At 36.3% G+C, this 22,549-nt stretch overlaps 1 protein-coding gene across 9 annotated transcripts in view; it reads right to left on the bottom strand.

The window, feature by feature from the left end:
* The window catches only part of SOX5 (SRY-box transcription factor 5), a 1,093,182-nt gene that overhangs the window by 68,806 nt on the left and 1,001,827 nt on the right, over positions 1-22,549 (bottom strand). For 8 of the 9 annotated variants that reach the window (XM_065940365.1, XM_065940375.1, XM_065940347.1 and 5 more), the window contains one exon: positions 15,419-15,565. In XM_065940365.1, the coding sequence (XP_065796437.1) occupies positions 15,419-15,565 (147 nt within the window). The remainder of the gene's footprint in view (positions 1-15,418; positions 15,566-22,549) is intronic. The other variant, XM_065940337.1, reaches the window with a different exon arrangement.

Here is a 22,549-nt window from a genome sequence, read left to right as displayed (position 1 = left end):
AGACAATAACTTGGTTACAACAAAAGCCCACAAGTTAACCTGCCAATAGCTACAAAACATGTAACTAAATTAAAAAAAAACACTTACAGATATATTATCTTAGATAACATACTAATACTTTTAATTGCAAAAAATGACATATAGTGAATACTATATCACAAATAGTGACAACTAAGGTGGCAATTCATATTAAGATCGGGTTACATACTATAAACATTTAATCTAGTAAACATTTATTGAGTGCACATTATGGATCAGCCACTTAAAACTCAATGGGTAAAAAAAGTGTTTCTAAAACAATTGATCTTATGGAATTGATATTTCCTTCACCTAGTTTGTTGCAAGTTCGTGAATTACAGTCCCAGGTATAACAGATCAGAATTTAAGCTCACTGCAATTCGTATGTATGCTAATAGAAAAAGACAAGCAAAATCAAATCAAACAAAAATTACCCAGAGGTTCTCTTAAAACTGAATGAGAACTATCATTTTTTTACATAAATGACAGCACTATTTGCATGAAAACTGGCACTAAAAATTCCATTGCTTGACCCAAAATTTTTGTCCTGCCCTGTATTTATATAGGATTGACCTGACTGTTGAGCTCCTGCAGACTTAAAATGAAACTCTGATCCTCAAAAGAGTTGCATGGGGAAGTACAGAAAATAAAAATCTGTACCTATTTAAGGACATTCCTACTGCTGTCATAATGCTTTTGTACATACTTCACAAAACAAATTTTTTTCCTTATGTTAAGTATTACTGGAAATACCACAAGACAATTTTTTTTTTGCAGTATTTCATCCTTTCTATTTTTAGTCTCCATTTCTTTTTCTCCTATTTACCAAATCTCTACACTGCCAGAAGTCATCAAAATTGTACAACAAAGCATAACAGTTCTGATTATACACTAAAATAGAAAAAATAAGACTTTTTGGCTATTGAGAGATTCAATTTAAATGAAAGTCTCATACAGAATCTCATTGATAATTGGTCTTGCAAACATCTCTAACAGAGCTTTAATAAAAATATTTTGTGGTTTTATGAAAATGTAAGGCTTTTAGTCTTTTCTGTTATTCATAAACAATTTTGGGGAACATGTATTTTTTAAAATTTAAGTATACTTTTTTTTCTTTCATATTACTTGGTAAAATAAAATCTAAAATGAGAATTCTGATCTTCATTTTCTTGAAATTTAGAGATCTAATCCTTATTTTTTTAAAAAACCAAAATCATAAAGGATGAATGTCTGGGTTCTTAGAAACGCAACCCAATGTTTTCATCTAGTCTATAGTTGCAAGCACAAGAGCTAAAAGTCGTGGGACATTGCAATTGTAAGTCCTCAAGCACGTGGGGGCCAGGGTAGGGGGAGGTGGAGGTAGAATTCTAAGAAGCATCTAATTATATTATCTACAAGGAGATCCAGGACTGGGAAAGGGGTACATTCTTCCCACGAGAACCTGAGGACACATTAGGACATGATTCAGGTTAAGGAAAATTGCCAGCTTTTCATACTTCACTTGCATTTTTAGGCATGCTGCTTTCCAAGCAGCATTTTGTTAAACAAGTTCTTAGGAATGTTCAATATTCTGAGCCATTAAGAATGTACTTTTCAAATGTAATATTTATGATTAAAATTTTTATGAGCAAAATTCTTATTTCACTATAGAAAAAAATTTCAAATATATTTTCAGGTAAAATAATTGAAAGATTATTTCCCATTTCAAAAAAAAAAGAGAGTTATTTTATATTTTGAATCCTATTCTGTATTCCCTCTGTCTCAAACAAAGATACGTGATATACGGACTGTGTGCTTGCAAACTCCTTTGATTATATTAAGCAGACTCTAGACAATAATTCATAGTGTGAATTATACTACTCACTGTGCATCTGATGAAGGTATTTTTTCCCCCACACTTAATACTAGTCAAGTTACATATTTTTTCTTGTCTTTATTCAAAAAACTATAATTAAGAATGACTGTGTCCTTTAGTTGATTATTAGAAGAAATGAGAAACTATAAGAAAGATGATGGAGAAATCCACAATTTTATAATTTTTTATATTTTGGATTAAAATAGCCCCTATTTCTCCTTAAGTTAACTTTGTTCAATACCACTACCATAATGTATGTGCCTGAGAAAATGTGAAAAGAAGTATAATTAAAAAGGAATCTTACTTTATGGAATATAATACAATAAAATAGATACATTAGAACTTTGTATGTAAATTCAGTATAAGTAAAACATAGAATTTTAAGTGTATCATGAATGCACATGCTTAAATAGGTCATTTAATGATTTTTAACAAGAAAATAATGGCATTATTTATAGTAGTTTTACATAAACTTTACGAAAGCTGTTGTTAAGTGGGTGGCACTGCATGTTTATATGACAAAAATTGTGACTTTTATAAAGCTATAGCTGGAGAAAGGGAGACGGGAGGAGGGGAAGAGAGAGAGGGAAAGAAGGAAGAAAGGCAAATATATATATATATATGTGTATATATATATAGAGAGAGAGAGCGAGAGAGAGAGAGGGAGAGAGAGAGATTTTGAAAGAATGCTGTCCTCTCAAAAATCCTCAATCAGGAGACTGCAAGTTTATTTCAATGATGAAAATAATGCTATTCATAATTTTAAAACTACCCTGTTGTAACTGTTTTAAAACTATAGCACATTTTTCACTGATTTTTTAAAAAGAGAGCTAAAAGTCTGTTGCACTTGGCAGATCATCGAAACCACACTGGGTTATTAAGTTTGGGGTAAAAATCAAAATTTAAAAAGCAAATGTCAAAAGTAAAAATCTGATTAGAAATTAGGGTCTGTTTTCTTATGTGACTTGTTAACCTATTCAAAAGACATTAAGTAAAATTACAATTCTAAAACTCTACTGAGCACTAGTATGAAAAAGAAAGTGAAAAGTGAAGGTGTTAGCTGCTTGGACTTGTCTGACTCTTTGCGATCGTATGGACTATAGCCTGCTAGGCTCTTCTGTCCATGGGATTCTCCAGGCAAGAATACTGGAGTGGGTTGCCATTTCCTTTTCCAGGGGATCTTCCCAACCCAAGGACTGAACCTGCATCTCCTGAATCTCTTGCACTAGCAGGTGGATTCTTTACCACTAGTACCTCCCTGGAAACTACCCCAACCTATTTTCTAAACCATGAATTTGTCAACCTCACTCATATATTGGAGTCCCTGAAATTGCTCTTCCTCCTGTTTGGAATATCTTTCCCCCTAAACCTTTGTAGGTACTTTCCTTCTTATGATTTAGGTCTCAGAGAAGACTTCCCCATAAGCTGTGTCTCAAGGAGATCACCTTGCTGTCCCTCGGCACTTTTTTTTTTTTACCATGTTTTATTTTCTTCATAGCACTTACCAGTATATGAAATTATCTGTTTAATTGCCCACAGCTTATCACTTCCCATTCAACTGAAAAATCTTAAGAAGACAAACTGTCCTGTTCATAGCTGTAGTAGCTATAGTTCTGCCTTGAACTGAACTTGGCACATGACAGGCGTAAACTAGTATTTGTTGAATCAATGAGTAGCAGATGTAAGCATAGGGTGCTACAGAACACTAAACGGGGACAGAGCTATGAAGAATGAGAAAAGGACAGAGCTAATGGCTGGAAAACATTTCCAAGTGTTTGGGCTCCTAATTAAACCATACCTAAAGTCAGAATAACTTTTTTTTTTAATGTGAATATATTTCCTTTTTGCTTAATCCAGCTTGGATTGGGTTTTCTATTACTTTATTAACAAATACAATTGTCCTTCAGTGAGAGCATAATTTGAACTCCTGGAAAGCTGATTAAAGTTCTACTTCAATAAGGATATTTTGACATTAAGAGTTACCCTGAATAAAATAACGCTACCTCTGGGAGTGGCGGACTCCCTCTGTCACAGGAACAGACTAGGCAGAGGGAAAGTAACCTTGAGACTGAGTTATTGTGTGCTGGACTGGATACTTTCTGAAATTCTTTCTTACTTAAGCTTCCCTAATTCTATAAATAAAACATCGATGCCCTTTGTTAAATAAAGACAACTTTGCATACTTTGGGTTTTGAACTTGTCCGCCTTTAGTTTAGATGGTTATATGTCTTTATTTTGTTGATTTCTACATTTACATCTGTTTAATTACTGTATTGTTTTCTTTCTATGATCTATTTTATAATATTCAAAATTGTTAATGGAATGTTTTATTCTCTCTAGAGAGAAACCTATTAATAAAATTTAACAAAAAATATGTATATACTTTATTTTCCATCAATCTAAATAAGACTAAATATTTGTTGCCATGTAGAAAACAAATCCCTACTTTGGGGCATCTGTGTTAAACAGACTACTAAAATTCTTCCTATTTTGCCAATAGGAAAGAATGAGTAAGTAGAAGGAATGCAAATGAGTCAAATCTGAGGTTTACGGTAGCCCTCCACAGCTTTACTTCTCAATTCTCTATTCAAACTTTAGAGGACATGTCAGGCTAAAGGGATGAAAAGGGGTCAATAATCAAGAGCTCAAATGAAGTACTGATCAATAATTTAGGGCAGAAAACAAAGGATTTTAACTGATTTGAAGAAAGTTGTAGGAAGCCCAAATTATGAATGATTCCCTAAAGGAAAGCTAACTACAGAAGTAGCACTTTCACTTTCTCAGTCTGACGTATTGATGTTTATTGACGTTGTACTAGATACCAGCCATTACAGGGACATCCTTTCACATTGTTCTGTTTTTCTTCCCTGTATATTTAGGTTTTGACTGCCTGCTTCTAACATTAAAATGCTTTCAACCTTTAGCTTTTTGGATGATGAATCTGCACTGGGTTGGATCTATTTTAGAGGGCAACTTCCACCTAAAAACCGTGATTCTGTGCATCTTCCTATGTCCACACAGGCTCAACATCCTCTTGCCTCTCCCATGGTTTGCCTTACTGAAAAGCTTTGACGTGGCTCATCAGAGCCGGGTGCTGTGTTCCAGACAGGGTCCTGTCAAAACAGAATCGGTATACTGGGAACACAGGCCAGGCCAGTTGAATTCAAAGGACATTACTTAAATCCCTCTGTATATTTTGCCTTTAAAAAAATGTCAGCATTGTAACTATTCTGTCTCTTTGTTTTATAATTTTTATGTTACACATGTGAGTGCCCCCCGCCCCCCGCTTCTGAGTCATAAGAATATATCACCAAACGACCTACTTGGACATTTAATACCACAGCGCTCAGAACAGCCTCTAAGTACCTAGCTGTTTGAGATTCCTGTCAACTGAATACAGATGAAAAGGAAAGGAGAAGGCTGATCACAGGGGTTCTGCTGATAACACTTCATTTAACATATTCCAGTTTAGCAACAAGGGGCCACAAGAAGAAAACTATTTTATTTAAAATGACAGGGTGACTATGTTAGACCCACTACAAATACGTCCCACCCAGGAAGTGATGATAATAATGATAATAGGCCACATTTACAGTTTAACTCTATGGGGTGATTCTTCTCAAATGAACTCACCTCTTGAGTGTGACACATCCATAGCACATCTCAAAGGCTCATAAAATTGCTATTTCATAGATACTGAGATATGGGGGAAGGAGCAGGTGTTCAATAACTATCCAACAAAGCACAAAGCAGCTGTATGGAGCAAGGTGTTAGATTCTAGCATTTAATTGATATGCCAGACAGTGTTTAAAGCATAAGAATAGAAAATGGCCAATTTAAATGTAGTTATAATTAGCTGAGGCTAACATTCCAGTTCTGTTCTGAAGTTTCAGGAGAAATGAAATCTACAAAAGTACCAGGTCTAGCAGTTTCAGGAGGCATCAGTGGTTTTATATTTGATCTTACATATATAGATAACTGGGCTTCCACAGTGGCTTAGCAGAAAAGAACCTGCCTGCAATACAAGAGACCCAGGTTTGATCCCTGGGTTGGGACTATCCCCTGGAGGAGGGCAAGGCAACCCACTCCAGTATTCTTCCCTGGAAAATCCCATGGACAGAGGAGCCTGGCAGGCTACAATCCATAGGGTTGCAAAAAGTCAGACATGACTGAAATGACTGAGCATGCATATAGATAGATGGAAGCGCCTCTTTGATTAGTGCTATTTAAGTACTGTGGGTTACTTAGAAATAACTGTATGTGGAAGCCAGTTCTAGCCCTGCATAGTAACTAATGATTCTTTGAGATCTTGACCTTGAAACAGTAAGTCAAATGGCAGTATTCTATGATTTTTCACATATTTGAAATTATATCTTTGGCAGCTACTGCTACTAAAAAGTCTTCATGTCCAGATAAAATGTAAAAATATTAACTGAAGTTATGATTATACTGAGCATTGCTTTCTGGAGTTTTCACAATGGAAATACTGTGGAGGCCTCAGTACTTCCTGGTAGATTTCAAAGTTATGAAATCTCTTTGATGTCTTTTGCTTTATCTTGAAAGGATGTTTTTGTCAAATATTAAAAATAGTGTTTTCATCATTAGTGTGGTGGTGGTTTGACTTAGATGTAGTTAGACTGTATGTCACTTTTGCAGTCAACCTTTCCCCCAACTGACGTTACAAAACACTGACTCAAAGTTAGCAAAATGAGCTTCATTTCCAAATCTTCTATTAGAATTTTCAATTAAGATGAATCATGATTATCCTCTGATTTCTCATAGCCAGCATATACTGCTAAGTAATGTGTGTATGTGTACCACAGTTTGTGACTCATAGTATTAAACTACTACAAAATTCTACCCTGTAGATCAGTGTGTACTGATAAAATGCTTACTTGAAAGCATGAAATTATGTGATTGGTACCATTATAGCAAAAACTAAGTGCTCTAAGAGCAGTCATGGCCCTCATGACATTACTAACATAAGCACCTGGCTACCAAACCAGAAAAGATCTTCATTTTGGTGTCTGTGAAAGAGGATAAGATAAAAATGTAGCACTACTTCTTACTTCAGAATTTGAAGCAATCTGTATAAGGATATTGCCCCTGAAAGGATCTGATTGTGTCTGGTCAGCTGGCTACAGCCTTTTCTGGTTGTTGGAAAAATATTTCTTCTCCCTGACATGACTCCCAGGTGCTACTGCTGAGCAAATGGGAACATCACTGCCAGAAGTATTTGAAAAGAACAAAAAAAATTGATTTGGACAATCTATGAGCTCTTGTCATTGACAGGGACACAACTGTGACCAGGGGTATGACTAGGGTCAGAGCAAGGTTAAAAGAAAAGCACCCAGGAATTCTCTCTTGTCATCAGCTTTTCAAACTAACTACTCTTGGTTAGCTGCAGGCAACATACAAGTTTTCATCAAGCACCAAGATACATTTCATAGTATTTACAAGATGCACTTAAATTTTTCCCAAGAGGTGGCTACTTCTGCAACAGCAAAACACTTAAAATGTGAAGTTCAGATGGTTAGCACAGCTATAACATATGAGGATTTCTTGCTAACGTGGAAATTGCAAGCTTATTCATTACCAACAATTGTGTGAGTTGCATGTGAAACCAGCTAAAAATACTTTTCATCCTTTGATAACTATTTTAAGGCTGGAATTGATTCTGCTATTTTTAAAAGAAATAATTTATTTTTACCAAACAAATATTATCAAGAGATCGATTACTATCACAAAAGAAAGGCTATCTAGGTTTCTTAAAAAACTGCAGCAAACAATGCAGAAAACCATTAAAACAAATAAATATGTGGCACAAAATACATGACAAAAATGCACTGAATAAATTTTATCTATTCTGTGGCAGAACGCTAAACTATAAACAAATCAGTTTAAACATTTGTTGAGGAATATAAGCAGATTTAGAGCAGCAATGCTGCCTATGGGATTCAAGGACCAATAGTGCTAAACAATACTATGACTAAATAATTTTCCTGAATATGAGAAACAGAATTATTTCTAAAATTTTCTTTAAATTGGATCTCTCATATATACAAGTTCAAGAGTTCATACTTTCAAAGTTGTTTTTTGAAACCAATATTTAGCTATCAACTCAGCTGGGAGGATACACATGAGCTAAGAGAGTATCTCTGAAGAACTAAATATAAAAAAATTAGTCTTGGAATAGGATCCAGGAAGAAAAACATTAAATAAGTGCTAAAGAGACAAATGTTTTAAGAAAGATGTAACATCTGAGAAATTTTAAAAACCTGCCGAAGACCTTAATTTTTAATGTTTGGCAAAATACATTATGAAAAAAAAGAATCTCGTCTTTGTGAATAATAAAATCAAGGCATAAAATAATAAGGAAATGTGAAGCAATGACAGTATGTCAGGCATTAATGAAAACAGTTCCAAATAGTAAGTTTAAAGACATATAACTCAACCAGCAATGCTATCCAAGTTTTCCAATGCAGTGTTTGAAGAGAGCAGATTTCTTTTCGTGTTTTCACATTTACGGGATACACTTCCTGCTCGCAGTTTCTAAAGGGTCACTGTGAGTCCTCTAAAGGTTTCTTTATCATTTAATATTATAAATAATTATGTTCCTAGGCGGCAGTTCAAAGCTTAGCACAGCACTCGTACAACACCCCAGGAAGGTCAGGTGACCTTTCTCCAATTCTCCTCTCTCTGGTGCTGAGGACAGACAAAGTGATATGTCTGTCATACGCCATTACCATTAGAACAGAATCTTGTTCTTTTATTACAACTGAACTCCGCCAGATTTCTCAGCAGGAATGCTAAGTGAAATCAATGTCTTGGATTTCCAGGCTGAGCTTGGAGGTCACAGCCACTCTATCATTTCTCAGCATTATCCTTTCTCGCGCGCGCATACACTCCCCAAGCCTCCAACTGGCGCACAGCAGATTGAAAACAGCATGCATCAGAGGACTCATGCTGCACAATTTTACAGCCTTTTGGAGCCCCTTCCTTTTGATTCCCCCCTTCCATTTTTTTTTTGCAAATTGCAAATAAGTTTTGTTTGTGTCCTTCTCTGGAGTTGTGAGTCAAAGGCACACCTAGGAAGAAGGGCAGGGAAGCAAACCCATAGCACGCGGTTGATTTTTGACAGCTGCCAATAAGACCATTTTCCTTACATCATCACCTGGATGTGGCTTATGATTCTATTGTTCCAAACAATAAAAGCTTTATGTCTGCTTTATGCCAGGTTGGAAGGCAGATAACACAAAGCTATTTAGTAAAATAATTCAATTTTACAATAAGACACATGTGAAAATCCACCAATAAAACACATAGAAAATGCCCTCCGGACACTCAGGATTGACTGTTTCAAAATATATTTATATGTAGTAATAAATGATAACTGTTACATTAAAGTGAAATGGCTCTGTGAAGGCAAAATGTTTATTATGCTATGTATAAATGTCAATTCCAGTCTCTAAGAAACAGAATTCATGTATTGAAATGCATCCTCTTTATTTATTGTTGCTTGTATTTTTTTAGTTATGTTCTTCATTAAAATGACAATAGTAATACTTATCACTCTGGCAATTTTTAACCCACTAAACTTTACTGCTGAGCTAAAACACAAGCCTATTTAAGACATCTTTTCTGACAATAAGAATGGGTGTAAACAGTATACTAGAGGAAACTGAGCAAAGAACAGACATATTTTTATTAAATTGTGGTTGTTATTTAAAAAGAGGCACTTTCTCCTGGGTTAAAATTTTTATGTACTTTAAAATAATTGCAAGTAGTAAGAAATACAACTTCAACTGCTTTCTTAAACTTTATATGATAGAAAATTCATGAAGGCTAATTTTCCAGAAATGAAATTTAGTGACAAAGTATAAATATATTTTTTAAACAGTATATAATCATAACTATGGAAACACAATCCACTTTTTCAGTAGCACTAAGTAAAGGGAGGTACTTAAAACTGTACAATATGGCAGAATTCTAACATTACTGAAACAATCAAACTTTGCATCCAATCTGTGGAGTTCTATGAAGGTCTGAAACCATATACCTCATAAAACAGTGCCTTCATCTTGGCAAGCTTTATGTCACTTTTATATTTGGCATGGTTTACCTAAGGAAGTGTCACAGCAACTGCTCAATAAACCTTTGAATGAATGAATAAATGAATGAGTAAATAAATACATGCATAAACAAATGAGGCTGACTGTCATTAAAAACTTCACGATTATTCTATTTAGGGATTTGAGGAGAAGATATTTGGAGGGCTACAGTCCATGGGGTCACAAAGAGTTGGACATGAATGAGCACACAACACTCAGTATCAATGATAAAAAGTTACCTAGTGGCCAAGAAAAGCCCATCAGTTCTTTACAAGTGAACTATGTACTCTAAAGTGATAAAATGAAAGGTCCCAATGTAAAGCATCATTATGAACCACTGATGGTGAAATCACATTAATAAATCATGGGGGAAAAATATAGAATAATACCTCAGAGAGTTATTTGTGTGTGACAATGACTATGCTGCTACAGATATTTATTTTTCTCAGTGTTAGCCTATCCATGTGTAGAGCCTTCTCTTGTGTCGTTGGAAGTGGGTGTTTGCTATGACCAGTGCGTTCTCCTGGCAAAGCTCTAGTAGCCTTTGCCCTGCTTCATTCTGTACTCCAAGTCCAAATTTGCCTGTTACTCCAGATATTTCTTGACTTCCTACTTTTGCATTCCAGTCCCCTATAATGAAAAGGACATCTTTTTTGTGTGTTAGTTCTAGAATGTCTTGTAGATCTTCATAGAACTGTTCAACTTCAGCTTTTTAAGCATTACTGGTCAGGGCATAGACTTGGATTACTGTGATATTGTATGGTTTATCTTGGAAACAAACAGGTATCATTCCGTCATTTTTGAGATTGCATCCAAGTACAGCATTTCAGGCTCCTTTGTTGACTATGAGGGCTACTCCATTTCTTCTAAGGGATTCTTGCCCACGGTAGTAGATATAATGGTCATCTGAGTTAAATTCACCCATTCCAGTGCATTTTAGTGTGCTGATTCCTAAAATGTTGATGTCCAGTCTTGCCATCTCCTGTCTGTTCACTTCCAATTTGCCTTGATTGATGGACCTAACATTCCAGGTTCTTATGCAATATTGCCGTACAGCACTGGACTTTACTTCCATCACCAGTCACATCCACAACTGGGTATTGTTTTTGCTTTGGCTCCATCCCTTCATTCTTTCTGGAGTTATTTCTCCACTGATCTCCAGTAGCATAACGGGTACCTAATGACCTGGGGAGTTCATCTTTCAGTGTCCCATCATTTTGCCTTTTCATACTGTTCATAGGGTTCTCAAGTCAAAAATACTGAAGTGGTTTGCCATTCCCTTCTCCAGTGGACCATGTTTTGTCAAAACTCTCTACCATGACCCATCTGTCTTGGGTAGCCCTATGTGGCATGACTCATAGTTTCACTGAGTTAGACAAGGCTGTGGTATATGTGATCAGATTGGTTAGTTTTCTGTGATTGTGATTTTCATTCTGTCTGTCCTCTGATGGAAAAGGATAAGAGGCTTATGGAAGCTTCCTGATGGGAGAGACTGACTGAGGGGGAAGCTGGGTCTTGTTCTGATGGGCGGGGCCATGCTCAGTTCAGTTCAGTTGCTCAGTCGTGTCCGACTCTTTGTGACCCCATGAACCGCAGCATGCTAGGTCTCTCTGTGCATCACCAACTCCCGGAGCCTACCCAAACTCATGTCCATTGAGTCGGTGATGCCATCCAACCATCTCATCCTCTGTCGTCCCCTTCTCCTCCTGCCCTCAATCTTTCCCAGCATCAGGGTCTTTTCAAATGAGTCTGCTCTTCGCATCAAGTGACCAAAGTATTGGAGTTTCAGCTTCAGCATCAGTCCTTCCAATGAACACCCAGGACTGATCTCCTTTAGGATGGACTGGCTGGATCTCCTTGCAGTCCAAGGGACTCTCAAGAGTCTTCTTCAACAGCACAGTTCAAAAGTATCAATTCTTTGGTGCTCAGTAAATCTTTAATCCAATTTTCTGTTGATTATATTCTTTGAAGCCAAAGATGGAGAAGCTCTATACAGTCAGCATAAACAAGACTGGGAGCTGACTCTGGCTCAGATCATGAACTTTCTATTGCCAAATTCAGACTTAAATTGAGAAAGTAGGGAAAACCACTGGACCATTCTGGTATAACCTAAATCAAATCCCTTACAATTATACAGTGGAAATGACAAATAGATTTAAGGGGTTAAGTCTGATAGTCAGAGTGCCTGAAGAACTATGGACGGAGGTTTGTTACATTGAACAGGATGCAGGAATCAAGACCATCACTAAGAAAAAGAAATGCAAAAAGGCAAAATGGTTGTCTGAGGAGGCCTTACAAATAGCTGTGAAAAGAAGAGAAGTGAAAAGCAAAAGATAAAAGGAAAGATATTCCCATTTGAATGCAGATTTCCAAAGAATAGCCAGGAAAGATAAGAAAGCCTTCCTCAGCGATCAATGCAAAGAAATAGAGGAAAACAACAGAATGGGAAAGACTAGAGATCTCTTCAAGAAAATTAGAGATACTGAGGGGACATTTCATGCAAAGATGGGCACAATAAAGGACAGAAATGGTATGGAGCTAATAGAACCAGAATATATTGAGAAGAGGTGGCAAGAATACACAGAACTATTAAAAAAAAGATGTTCATGACCCAGATGATCACGATGGTGTGGTCACTGACCTACAGCCAGACATCCTGGAATGCGAAGTCAAGTGGGCCTTAGGAAGCATCACTATAAACAAAGCTAGTTGAGGTGATGGAATTCCAGCTGAGCTATTTCAAATCCTAAAAGATGATGCTGTGAAAGTGCTGCACTCAATATGCCAGCAAATTTGGAAAACTCAGCAGTGGCCACAGAACTGGAAAAGGTCAGTTTTCACTCTAATCCCAAAGAAAGGCAATGCCAAAGAATGCTCAAACTACCCCACAAATGCACTCACCTCACACACTAGCAAAACAATGCTCAAAATTCTCCAAGCGGGGCTTCAACAGTATATGAACCATGAACTTCCATATGATCAAGCTGGATTTAGAAAAGGCAGGGGGATCAGAGATCAAACTGCCAACATCCATTGGATCATCTTTAAAAAAGCAAGAGAGTTCCAGAAAAACATCTATTTCTGCTTTATTGGCTATAACAAAGCCTTTGACTGTGTGGATCACAATAAACTGTGGAAAATTGTTCAAGAGATGGAAATACCACACCACCTGACCTGCCTACTGAGAAAACTGTATGTGGGTCAAAAGCAACAGTTAGAACTGGACAGGGAACAATAGACTGGTTTCAAGTCAGTAAAGGAGTGCTGATTTTATTTTATTGGGCTCCAAAATCACTGCAGATGTTTACTGCAGTCAAGAAATTAAAAGACGCTTGCTCCTTGGAAGAAAAATTATGACCAACCTATACAGCATATTAAAAAGTAGAGACATTACTTTGCCAGCAAAGGTCCATCTAGTCAAACTATGATTTTTCCAGTAGTCACGTATGGATGTGAGAGTTGGACTATAAAGAAATCTGAATGCTGAAGAATTGATGCTTTTGAACTGTGGTGTTGGAAGAGACTCCTGAGAGTCCCTTGAACTGCAAGGAGATCCAACCAGCCCATCCTAAAGGAGATCAGTCCTGGGTGTTCATTAGAAGGACTGATATTGAAGTTGAAACTCCAATACTTTGGCCAACTAATGCAAAGAACCAACTTATTTGAAAAGACCCAAGGCTGGGAAAGATTGAATGCAGGAGGAGAAAGGGAAGACGGAGGATGAGATTGTTAGCTGGCATCACCGACTCAATGGCCATGAGTTTGAGTAAGCTCCAGGAGTTGCTGATGGACAGGGATGCCTCGCGTGCTGCAGTCCATGGGGTCATAAAGACTTGGACATGACTAAGTGACTGAACTCACTAACTGAATTGAGCCTGTACATGGAATACATTGAAACTACTGTCCATGGAGACACCAACATATCACTGCTTTAAAATTAAATTATATTTAATAAATGTCACCATTATTACCAAGTTTTAAAAACATGTTCTGCTATGATTATATAGAAGAGCACATCACGCCTCAAGTATACCTCAAGTACAGAACATGGAAGGTCCATTACACAGTTGAAAAAGCTCTTAAAAGTGGCTTATCCATATTTCCTAACATCACAGTAGCAAGTACATAATTTTCCACTATATCTTTGTACATGTTGCTAGTGAATCATGTCTAAGGTCCTTGTCCAGGGTGAGTTATTATTCCCAATGTATTTATCTATTAGTATGAAAAAACAGACTTGGGGGGTTTGGGAAGATGGAGGCTGGAGGACAGTTTCCCAATCCAATAGTTCTCTTACCCAATTTCTATTCTGGATTAATATAACGACTATGAAAAGTATCTGTCAGGGCACTAGAGGAAGATTAAAAAATTCTAGGATTTTTTTTCTCTTTCAAAAATTTATAAATTTTTTTCTCTGTGTATTTTTTCTATTGTTGTGAATACTCTAATCCTATTATTTTTCAGACATTTCAGATGAATTCTCGAAATAAAGAGCAGAAGCAATTTTCTAGGTAATTCAGCAAAAGACCAACAGCATTCTTCAGGGGTAAATTTACTGTGTCAAGTTTTCTACTGAATATTTTCTAAGTGTTAGAAAATATGTGTGAATACTTCCCTGAGCAATGTCCGAGAAAATTCATTCATGGATACTCTTTTTACGTTTTTACATAGGAAGTTTAATATATTCATATACTATCATCTAGGTAAGAGCTTAAAAGTCACGAAGAAGTTAAAATTAATTTTTCTGCTTCTTTCTTTTGAGTCAAGAAACAAATTATTTGAAACTCCCTTGATCCTTTTCAAGGTTTTCTCAGGAAATGCTTTCTTTACCCTAAAAACAAAACTATTTCTAAATACTCTTACCTTTAACATTAGCATTATCTTTCTAATTGGCTGAATAATTGGCTGGATAATATGTCTGAAATTGGACCTATACTATATCACATAACCAGTTACTGATATTTAAATAAAACTTTTTCTCTATGCCCTAATCATATTCATATTTAAGGTCTATTTCAGTTCTCCTTTGGGACAATCTTTGCAGGTCCCTCACTGAAGGTATTAATAATATCTTTGTCCTAATAACTTAACATTCTTTCCCTGTAACTCCTTCTAAGACCTTATATCATAGAGTACAGGTATCTATTTTATAAGACTATAACATTTTTGGTGACAGCACAATTACCTTTCCAATATTTGTATCACTCACATTTTCTACTACAGTTATCAATGCATGTTCATTGAATAAATGAGCGGCTAAATGTTCTGTGAGTAAATTTATAGGGACACAGTCCTTACTGATTCTACTAACCATCGTTTCCTTGAAGATTTAGCCTTTCGCCCAGTTACTGGCACATAATAGGTATTCAGTACATGTCATCGAACAAAAAGCAAACTCTATATGCCAAAATATGTAGCTTCTTCAAAGGGGTACCTTGCTTTTGGGTGGTGGGCTGTTTGTGCTCTTGTCTGTGTGAATGCTGGTAGGAGATACAGCAGCACCGAGGTTGCCTTGGGATACGCCTGGGAGCTTTCCTCCTGGAGATACCTGCATTGCAGCTAGCTGGGCAGCATATAACTGCTACAGGAGAGAGAGAGAAAAAATAAATAAATAAAAGGACTGTCAGCCATGAAATAAATGCACCTCTCAGAAAGTACCTATAATCCTGTAAGATACGGTATTTTTCCTATGGGTATTTTTCTTTACTGCCTTGGAATATTTAAAGATAGACACAGTCACTTCAACTTTCATGACTTACTTCTCAGGGGGGAAATGACATACATCACTCATAAGGAATTTTAGTTTCAGTATAACCAGGGACTCAAAGGAAATAACAACTATCCATATTTACTCTTTACCAACATCAGTGGAGGTACTGTATATCATGTTATTTGGTTAATAACTTTTCCCCACTCTTTTAAATTTTACATGGTGTGTTACAAAAGAATGTAGCTTCATATACCAAGTAATGTTCTTAGTATCCTTATTGGTTCAAACCCTGTATATTTCCCTTCTTTGATTTGCTGAAATGGACAGCTGTCACAACTTTTTTCTGATTATTAGTTGTGCAGAAATACAAAAAAGCCAGTGGAAGGGAATGGAAGGAGACTATTTGAAGAACATTATTTGGTCAGTCTACCTCCATTGATAAAAATTAACTGGATGCTTGCCAGAATGCTTTTTTACTTCCAGATATATAAACATAGACAAACTTGAGATAATCTTGAGGGTTTTAAGGAATACTATCTAAAATGCATACTCTTTGACTAAGCCATCACATATTTCTTATTAAATAACCAGCAAAAATTCTTTGACAAATCAATTTAATAATAAGGGAAAATTTTGCAAACTATAGCCATATCATGTAGTATCTTTAAACAAGGAGGTTGCTTTCGATTCAGGAATCACATCAAATGTTTATTTATTTATTTTTTTCATTTATTTTTATTAGTTGGAGACTAATTACTTTACAATATTGTAGTGGTTAACACTCTTTCATCTCCACATAGCAGTTTGTGAAAGTTAAAAAATCTGATTGAAGAAGCAACTATCTATATATACATACATAAGTATTAATAAATAAGTATATGTGTATTTGTCACTCAGTTGTGTCTGACTTTTTGTAACCCCATGGACTGTAGCCCACCAGGTTCCTCTGTCCATAGAATTCTCCAGGCAAGAATACTGCAGTGGGCTGCTATTTCTTCTTCCAGTGGATCCTCTCGACCCAGATCTGCAGTGGTCTCCTGTCTCCTGCACTGGAGGCAGATTCTTCACTGTCTGAGCCAGCAGGGAAGCATCCAGTAAATATTACACACACACACACACACACACACACACACACACACACACACACACACACACGCATGTCTATATATGTATAAAATACAACACAATTTCTCATTTCTCACTTGTCTTAAGAGTTCTTGGATAGTTTTTACTATGCAAGCTAGAACTTCTGTAATAAAAAGTTTGATGCTAAAGAAAAAGCTCTCAAGGAAGAGTACTGTCAAATAGTTCTCTGGATTATCTTGGTTTTTCTCTGAAAGAAATATGAGAGACTGAAACTGTTCAGGATAAGCCAGAAATGAAATAATGAGAACTGGCATTTATTTACATGAAAATACATTTATATTTTTTTCACAGTTTCCAGCGACTTTGGTCTAAACAAAAACAGGACAGTAAAATCATTTTAAAAATCATGACATTTTTATGCAAACAAATGCAAAATACATTCCCAACAAAAGAAATTACAGAGAAGTATATTAATACTATCAATAATGATTGTTCCTCCCCCACATTATTTTGCATGAATTGCAATTATGTTATTTCTGATCCCAATCAGAAAAAAGAATAAGATTTAATTTATAAGGCTTTAATAGACTGCACTTCCCTGACAGCTCAGTTGGTAAAGAATCCACCGGCAATGAAGGAGGCCCTGGTTCAATACCTGGGTTGGGAAGATCTGCTGGAGAAAGGATAGGCTACCCACTCCAATGTTCTTGGCCTTCCCTTGTGGCTCAGCTGGTAAAAAATTTGCCTGCAGTGTAGTAGACCTGGGTTCAATCCCTGGTTGGGAAGATCCCCTGGAGAAGGGAAAGGCTACCCACTCCAGTATTCTGGCCTAGAGAATTCCATGGACTCTATATAGACCATGGGGCAGCAAAGAGACGGACATGACTGAGCAACTCTCACTTTTTAATAGATTACCTCAAAAGTAAAAAGATATGATATCAAATATGATGACTGACTTATTTGAAAAGACCCTGATGCTGGGAAAGATTGAAGGTGGGAGGAGAAGGGGACGGCAGAGGATGAGATGGTTGAATGGCATCACTGATGCAATGGACATGAGTTTGAGTAAACTCTGGGAGATGGTGATGGACAGGGAGGCTTGGCGTGCTGCAGTCCATGGGGTCGCAAAGAGTTGGACACGACTGAGCGACTGAACTGAATTGATGACGACTGGGAGTTTACCATTTTCAAAGTATCAGAAATGACTCATTTCCCACACTTATGTTAAAAACCTATGTATTAAGTTCTGCAATTCAGAAATTAATTTCTTCTGTCATCATCCTGAACTGGTTTTGAAGCTATTAAGAAAATAACCAATATCCCGGGATATCACTTTACAAATTAAAATTTTCCGAGTGTACTGAATTTTAAAATATATGTATTTTAAAATACTGGCTGGCTAACTATAAAACATATTGCAAATTTCACATTGTACTGTAAATGGTATCCTTATCTTTAAAATTACAGTGGCAATTACTTCTAGAAGCTCACAACACATATTACAGGTTTAGTACACACAAAAATATAAGATTGTTTAGTAATTACAAAAAGGACATGGGATATTTTAACCTCTGTAGCTAAAAACAAAATTGTGAACAAATTGGTTACTCAAAATTTAAATTTGATCATTACAAAATTATTGCAGAGTATTTAAAGAATAATGACTATTACTTAATTAAACAGATGATTAATCACTCATAAATGGTGATTAAATGTTTAAACATCAATCACTATAGAAAGATTCAAAACTTCCAGGAAGTATTAAAACTATTATTAAAAATACAAGTATAAGTATAACTGAAACACTTGAATGAGTTGAGTTTGGAGATGGTATAAGCTTGGGATTAAAAAAAAAACCTTATACATTCTTCCTTCATTCAAATAAATGCAATGTTTTGGTTTTATTTATTAATTAAGGTTTATCTGAGTTAAACTGTCTTAAAAATTCCTGAGTAGAAAAGAAGATAAATTTTTAAAATACACAAGCCCAATTAGACACATATTTTTATCAGAATAGTGTACTGGAAACTGGCTGTTTTACAAAATACAGAGATTTAAAATAATTAATGATGAAAAAGTCATAAGCTTACTCCTCACTCAGTATGGTTAACATTAAGGAGCAATGCTGAATTCTCTCCTTTGTAATCGTTGGTTTTCTCTATGCAAGGGGCAGATATACAAAACTACGTTTCCTCAATTGTGATTAACTTTCCACTATTCCCAGATCATTACACTTCCCACCACAAACATCTAATTTTCTTAGTTTGACAAGGTTTGGAAACAGGAAATATCCATTTCCAACATATTTTAATTTGTGTCAAATATGTGCTCCTTAAATTTATGATATATTACAGAAATATAAAGAGGCCTCAAGTCTTACAGGATCTGATATACATTGGGCTTGCACAAAAAAATAAACCAGTAGTTTTAAGACTGCTGGGACCTAATTTGGCCATTCACAAGTTAAAATAACTTTTCAGTAGATTTCAAGAGACTGACAGTGGTTTTCATACCTGGTTATATATCAAGGGTAGGCAACTTAAAAAATAAATGCTGCTGAGACTAATTTTAATTCAATTTTTCAAAAACTTACATCCATTTGTTTATTCATTAAGATGGGTGTGTTGACTGATAATAAAACAAGAAAGTCAAGAGAGGATTAGTATTTTATCTCATTTATTCAAGCAGACTTGAGCATGATGATAGGTATCTGTACCATTGTGTTGTGTGTGTGTACTCAGTTCTGTCTGACTCTTTGCGACCCCGTGGACTGTATCCCCATGGACAGCTAGGCTTCTGTGTCCATGGGATGTTCCCGGAAAGAATATTGTAGTGGGTTATTATTTCCTACTCTAGGGGATCGTCCCAACCCAAGGACTGAACTCACGTCTCTTGCATTTCCTACATTGGCAGTTAGATTCTTTACCACTCACACCACCTGGGGTGAAGGAGGTATATAATCTCAGAATCCCTGGCTCATCTTCTTGAGAGGGGAGGGGCATGGAATCTACAGGGACTTGAAAGCCACCTGAAGTAACAAGCATTCCCTTAACCACAGATCTCATTTACATACTATTAATATATGCATATAAAATTATATATATGGCCTTCCCTGGTGGTTCAGTGGTAAAGATTCCTCCTGTCAGTGAAGGAGCTGCAAGAGAAGAGGGCCAGTCCCTGGGTGGGGAATATCCCCTGGAGAAGGAAATGGCAACCACTCCAGTATTCTTGCCTGGAGAATTCCATGGACATAGGAGCCTGGCAGGCTCCATGGGGTTGCCAAAGAACTGGACAAGACTGAAGCGACTGAGCATTCATGCATATAATTACATATAAATAAAAATGTTTTTTAAAAAAACGGGCTCATGTTTCTCTTTAAAGGATAGCAAAAAAAAAAAAAAAAAGGATAGCAGACAAAACCTGAAGTTAAATATAAGGAGTATTATAATAAGTGTACTTTTATGAAAAACAGTTAAGTCGTTCTTAACATCAGAAGGAAGCTGAGAGGTTCTAAGCATAAAAAGCTGAAGCTTAAAGAGAACACTCAGGTCATGAGGTTAACCAGACTGACAGAAAAACACTTTTTTACCTTGAAGAATAACTTGACCCTTATCTGGAAACAAATATGTTAAGGATTTGGTTTGATCTCTAAAACTCCCTGATCCCACAGAGCATTAGATTTTCTATTTTTTATATACTTCACATACTGCATTCTTATTCCCTTTCCCTTCCACTATCCCTACACCTACTTCAGACAATGATTTTCTTTTTTAATGGAGACAATGATGTACAATTAGGTTGGAATCTATTCACTGGTTACTTAAGGTCTCGGTGTTCCTGGGCTCACATAAATATGTTTATCTATATCTACCAGTACATAAAAAGAAGTCTCACTTTTGCCTCAAATTGTTCCTTAAAATTACATCTTTGTCTCTTGAGCATTTTAAGCCTCTTCAAGGGCCATTTCTACTTTTGGAGGGAGAGTTAAAAGGAAGGCAAATGTTATTAATCGCTTAGTTGTGTCTGACTCTGCAACCTCATAGACTGTAGCCTGCCAGGCTCCTCTGTCCATGGGATTCTTCAGTCAAGAATACTGGAGTGGGTTGCCATTTCCTTCTCTGAGGGATTTTCCGGATCCAGGGATGGAATTCAGGTCTTCTGCATTGCAGGGAGATTCTTTAGGGTCTGAGCCACCACGGCAAACCACAATTCTAATCCCAGCTCTAAGCTAGTGATCTTGGGCGATCACTCTGAACTACAATTTCTTAATCTGCAAATTCAGGGATAAATAAAACTGACCTGACATGGTTACTTTGAGAAATACATCACAAAATGTGTATAGAACACTCAGAAAAACACATGGTAAAAAACGTTTGATCAATACATAACAAGTCATAATTATTCATGGATTTATTATACTAAGTGGGCTTCCCAGTGGCCCAGTGTTATAGAATCCACCTGCCAATGCAGGAGATGCAGGTTTGATATCTGGATCAGTAAGACCCCCTGGACAAGGAAATGGCAACTCTGCTCCAGTATTCTTGCCTGGAAAATTCCATGGACAGAGGAGCTTGGCAGGCTGCAGTTCCTAGAGTCACAAAGAACTGGACACGACTGAGCGACTGAGCATGCACGCAATTATACCAAGTAAGAAACTAGTAACATTTACATGCTAACCTCCTGCTACACACTCTGGACTGTGTTAGGTACAGTGCAGGATACAGAAAATGTATAAACATAGTTTCTTCCCTAGGTCAACACTGGTAAACCTAAAATATTGAGACTATAAGTATAGTGCAACTGTGTGCCACTGTTAAAGGCATGCCAAAAAAAGGAAATGACTCAGTGCCTTCTGATATGTTTCCATTACAGAGCTGTAGGTAAGCTGAGCATAAATAGAGAGGTGGGATTGTGCACCATTTAAAGCCAGGCCCAGGAGCAGGAATGAGTAGACTGTCACAAAGGGAATAGACAGCAGGATGTGGATGGCAAGCGGGAGCACAGGGGTGGTAGACAGGACAAGGACCTAACTGAGTGCAAACCTTGGGAAAAACAAAACAGTTCTGGGTTTAGGCTAAATTCAACTTCCAGAATCCTGAAATATAAGCAAAATAGTTTAAACTTAATATGTAGGCAAGAGAAAGCCACTGAAAGCTTGAGAGCAATCTATTTGATGGTTTAAAATAGAATCAAGAGAAGACAAGAATTATAGAGGTTGTCAAAATTTAGTAGTGGTAATTTGAATGACAGTTTAAGCAACAGCTGTGAAAATGAAAAGGAAAAAAAAAGATTCCATGATTTGAGTGTAGAGTGCTAATATACTACACAACCACTTAGTATTGTTTTTGCTAAATTAATTGTTTAATATTATTTTATAAGTAGAATCTTTTTCTCCAAATGAAATTTCATATCAAACAATGATACATAAAAGAGAAAGAGGCATACTATTATCTATAAATGATTTTTATATATTTTCAATATTTAATTAAGTAAGACCAATGAGGTTGTTTTAATCTATCATAAGAATTTAAACAGGAACAAGGCTGAAAGTTGAAGTCCTTTATCATACTTGGTGACTGAGAAAGCTCTCACTCAGAAATTAGAAGTAGTCACTTCCAAACTTGCACATAAACAAACACATATAGCCCTAAATCGTCAAAAAGAACATCACAGAACTAAAAACTGCCTTATTAAGAGAATTTTAAAGCTCAAACATACGTAGAGAAATGGCATGTGATTTTTTTTTAAGTGCAGTGACTTAAATCTGGT

Source organism: Muntiacus reevesi, chromosome 1 (assembly GCF_963930625.1).
Source record: "Muntiacus reevesi chromosome 1, mMunRee1.1, whole genome shotgun sequence".
Taxonomy (NCBI): domain Eukaryota; kingdom Metazoa; phylum Chordata; class Mammalia; order Artiodactyla; family Cervidae; genus Muntiacus; species Muntiacus reevesi.
This window is presented reverse-complemented; position numbering and strand designations above follow the sequence as displayed.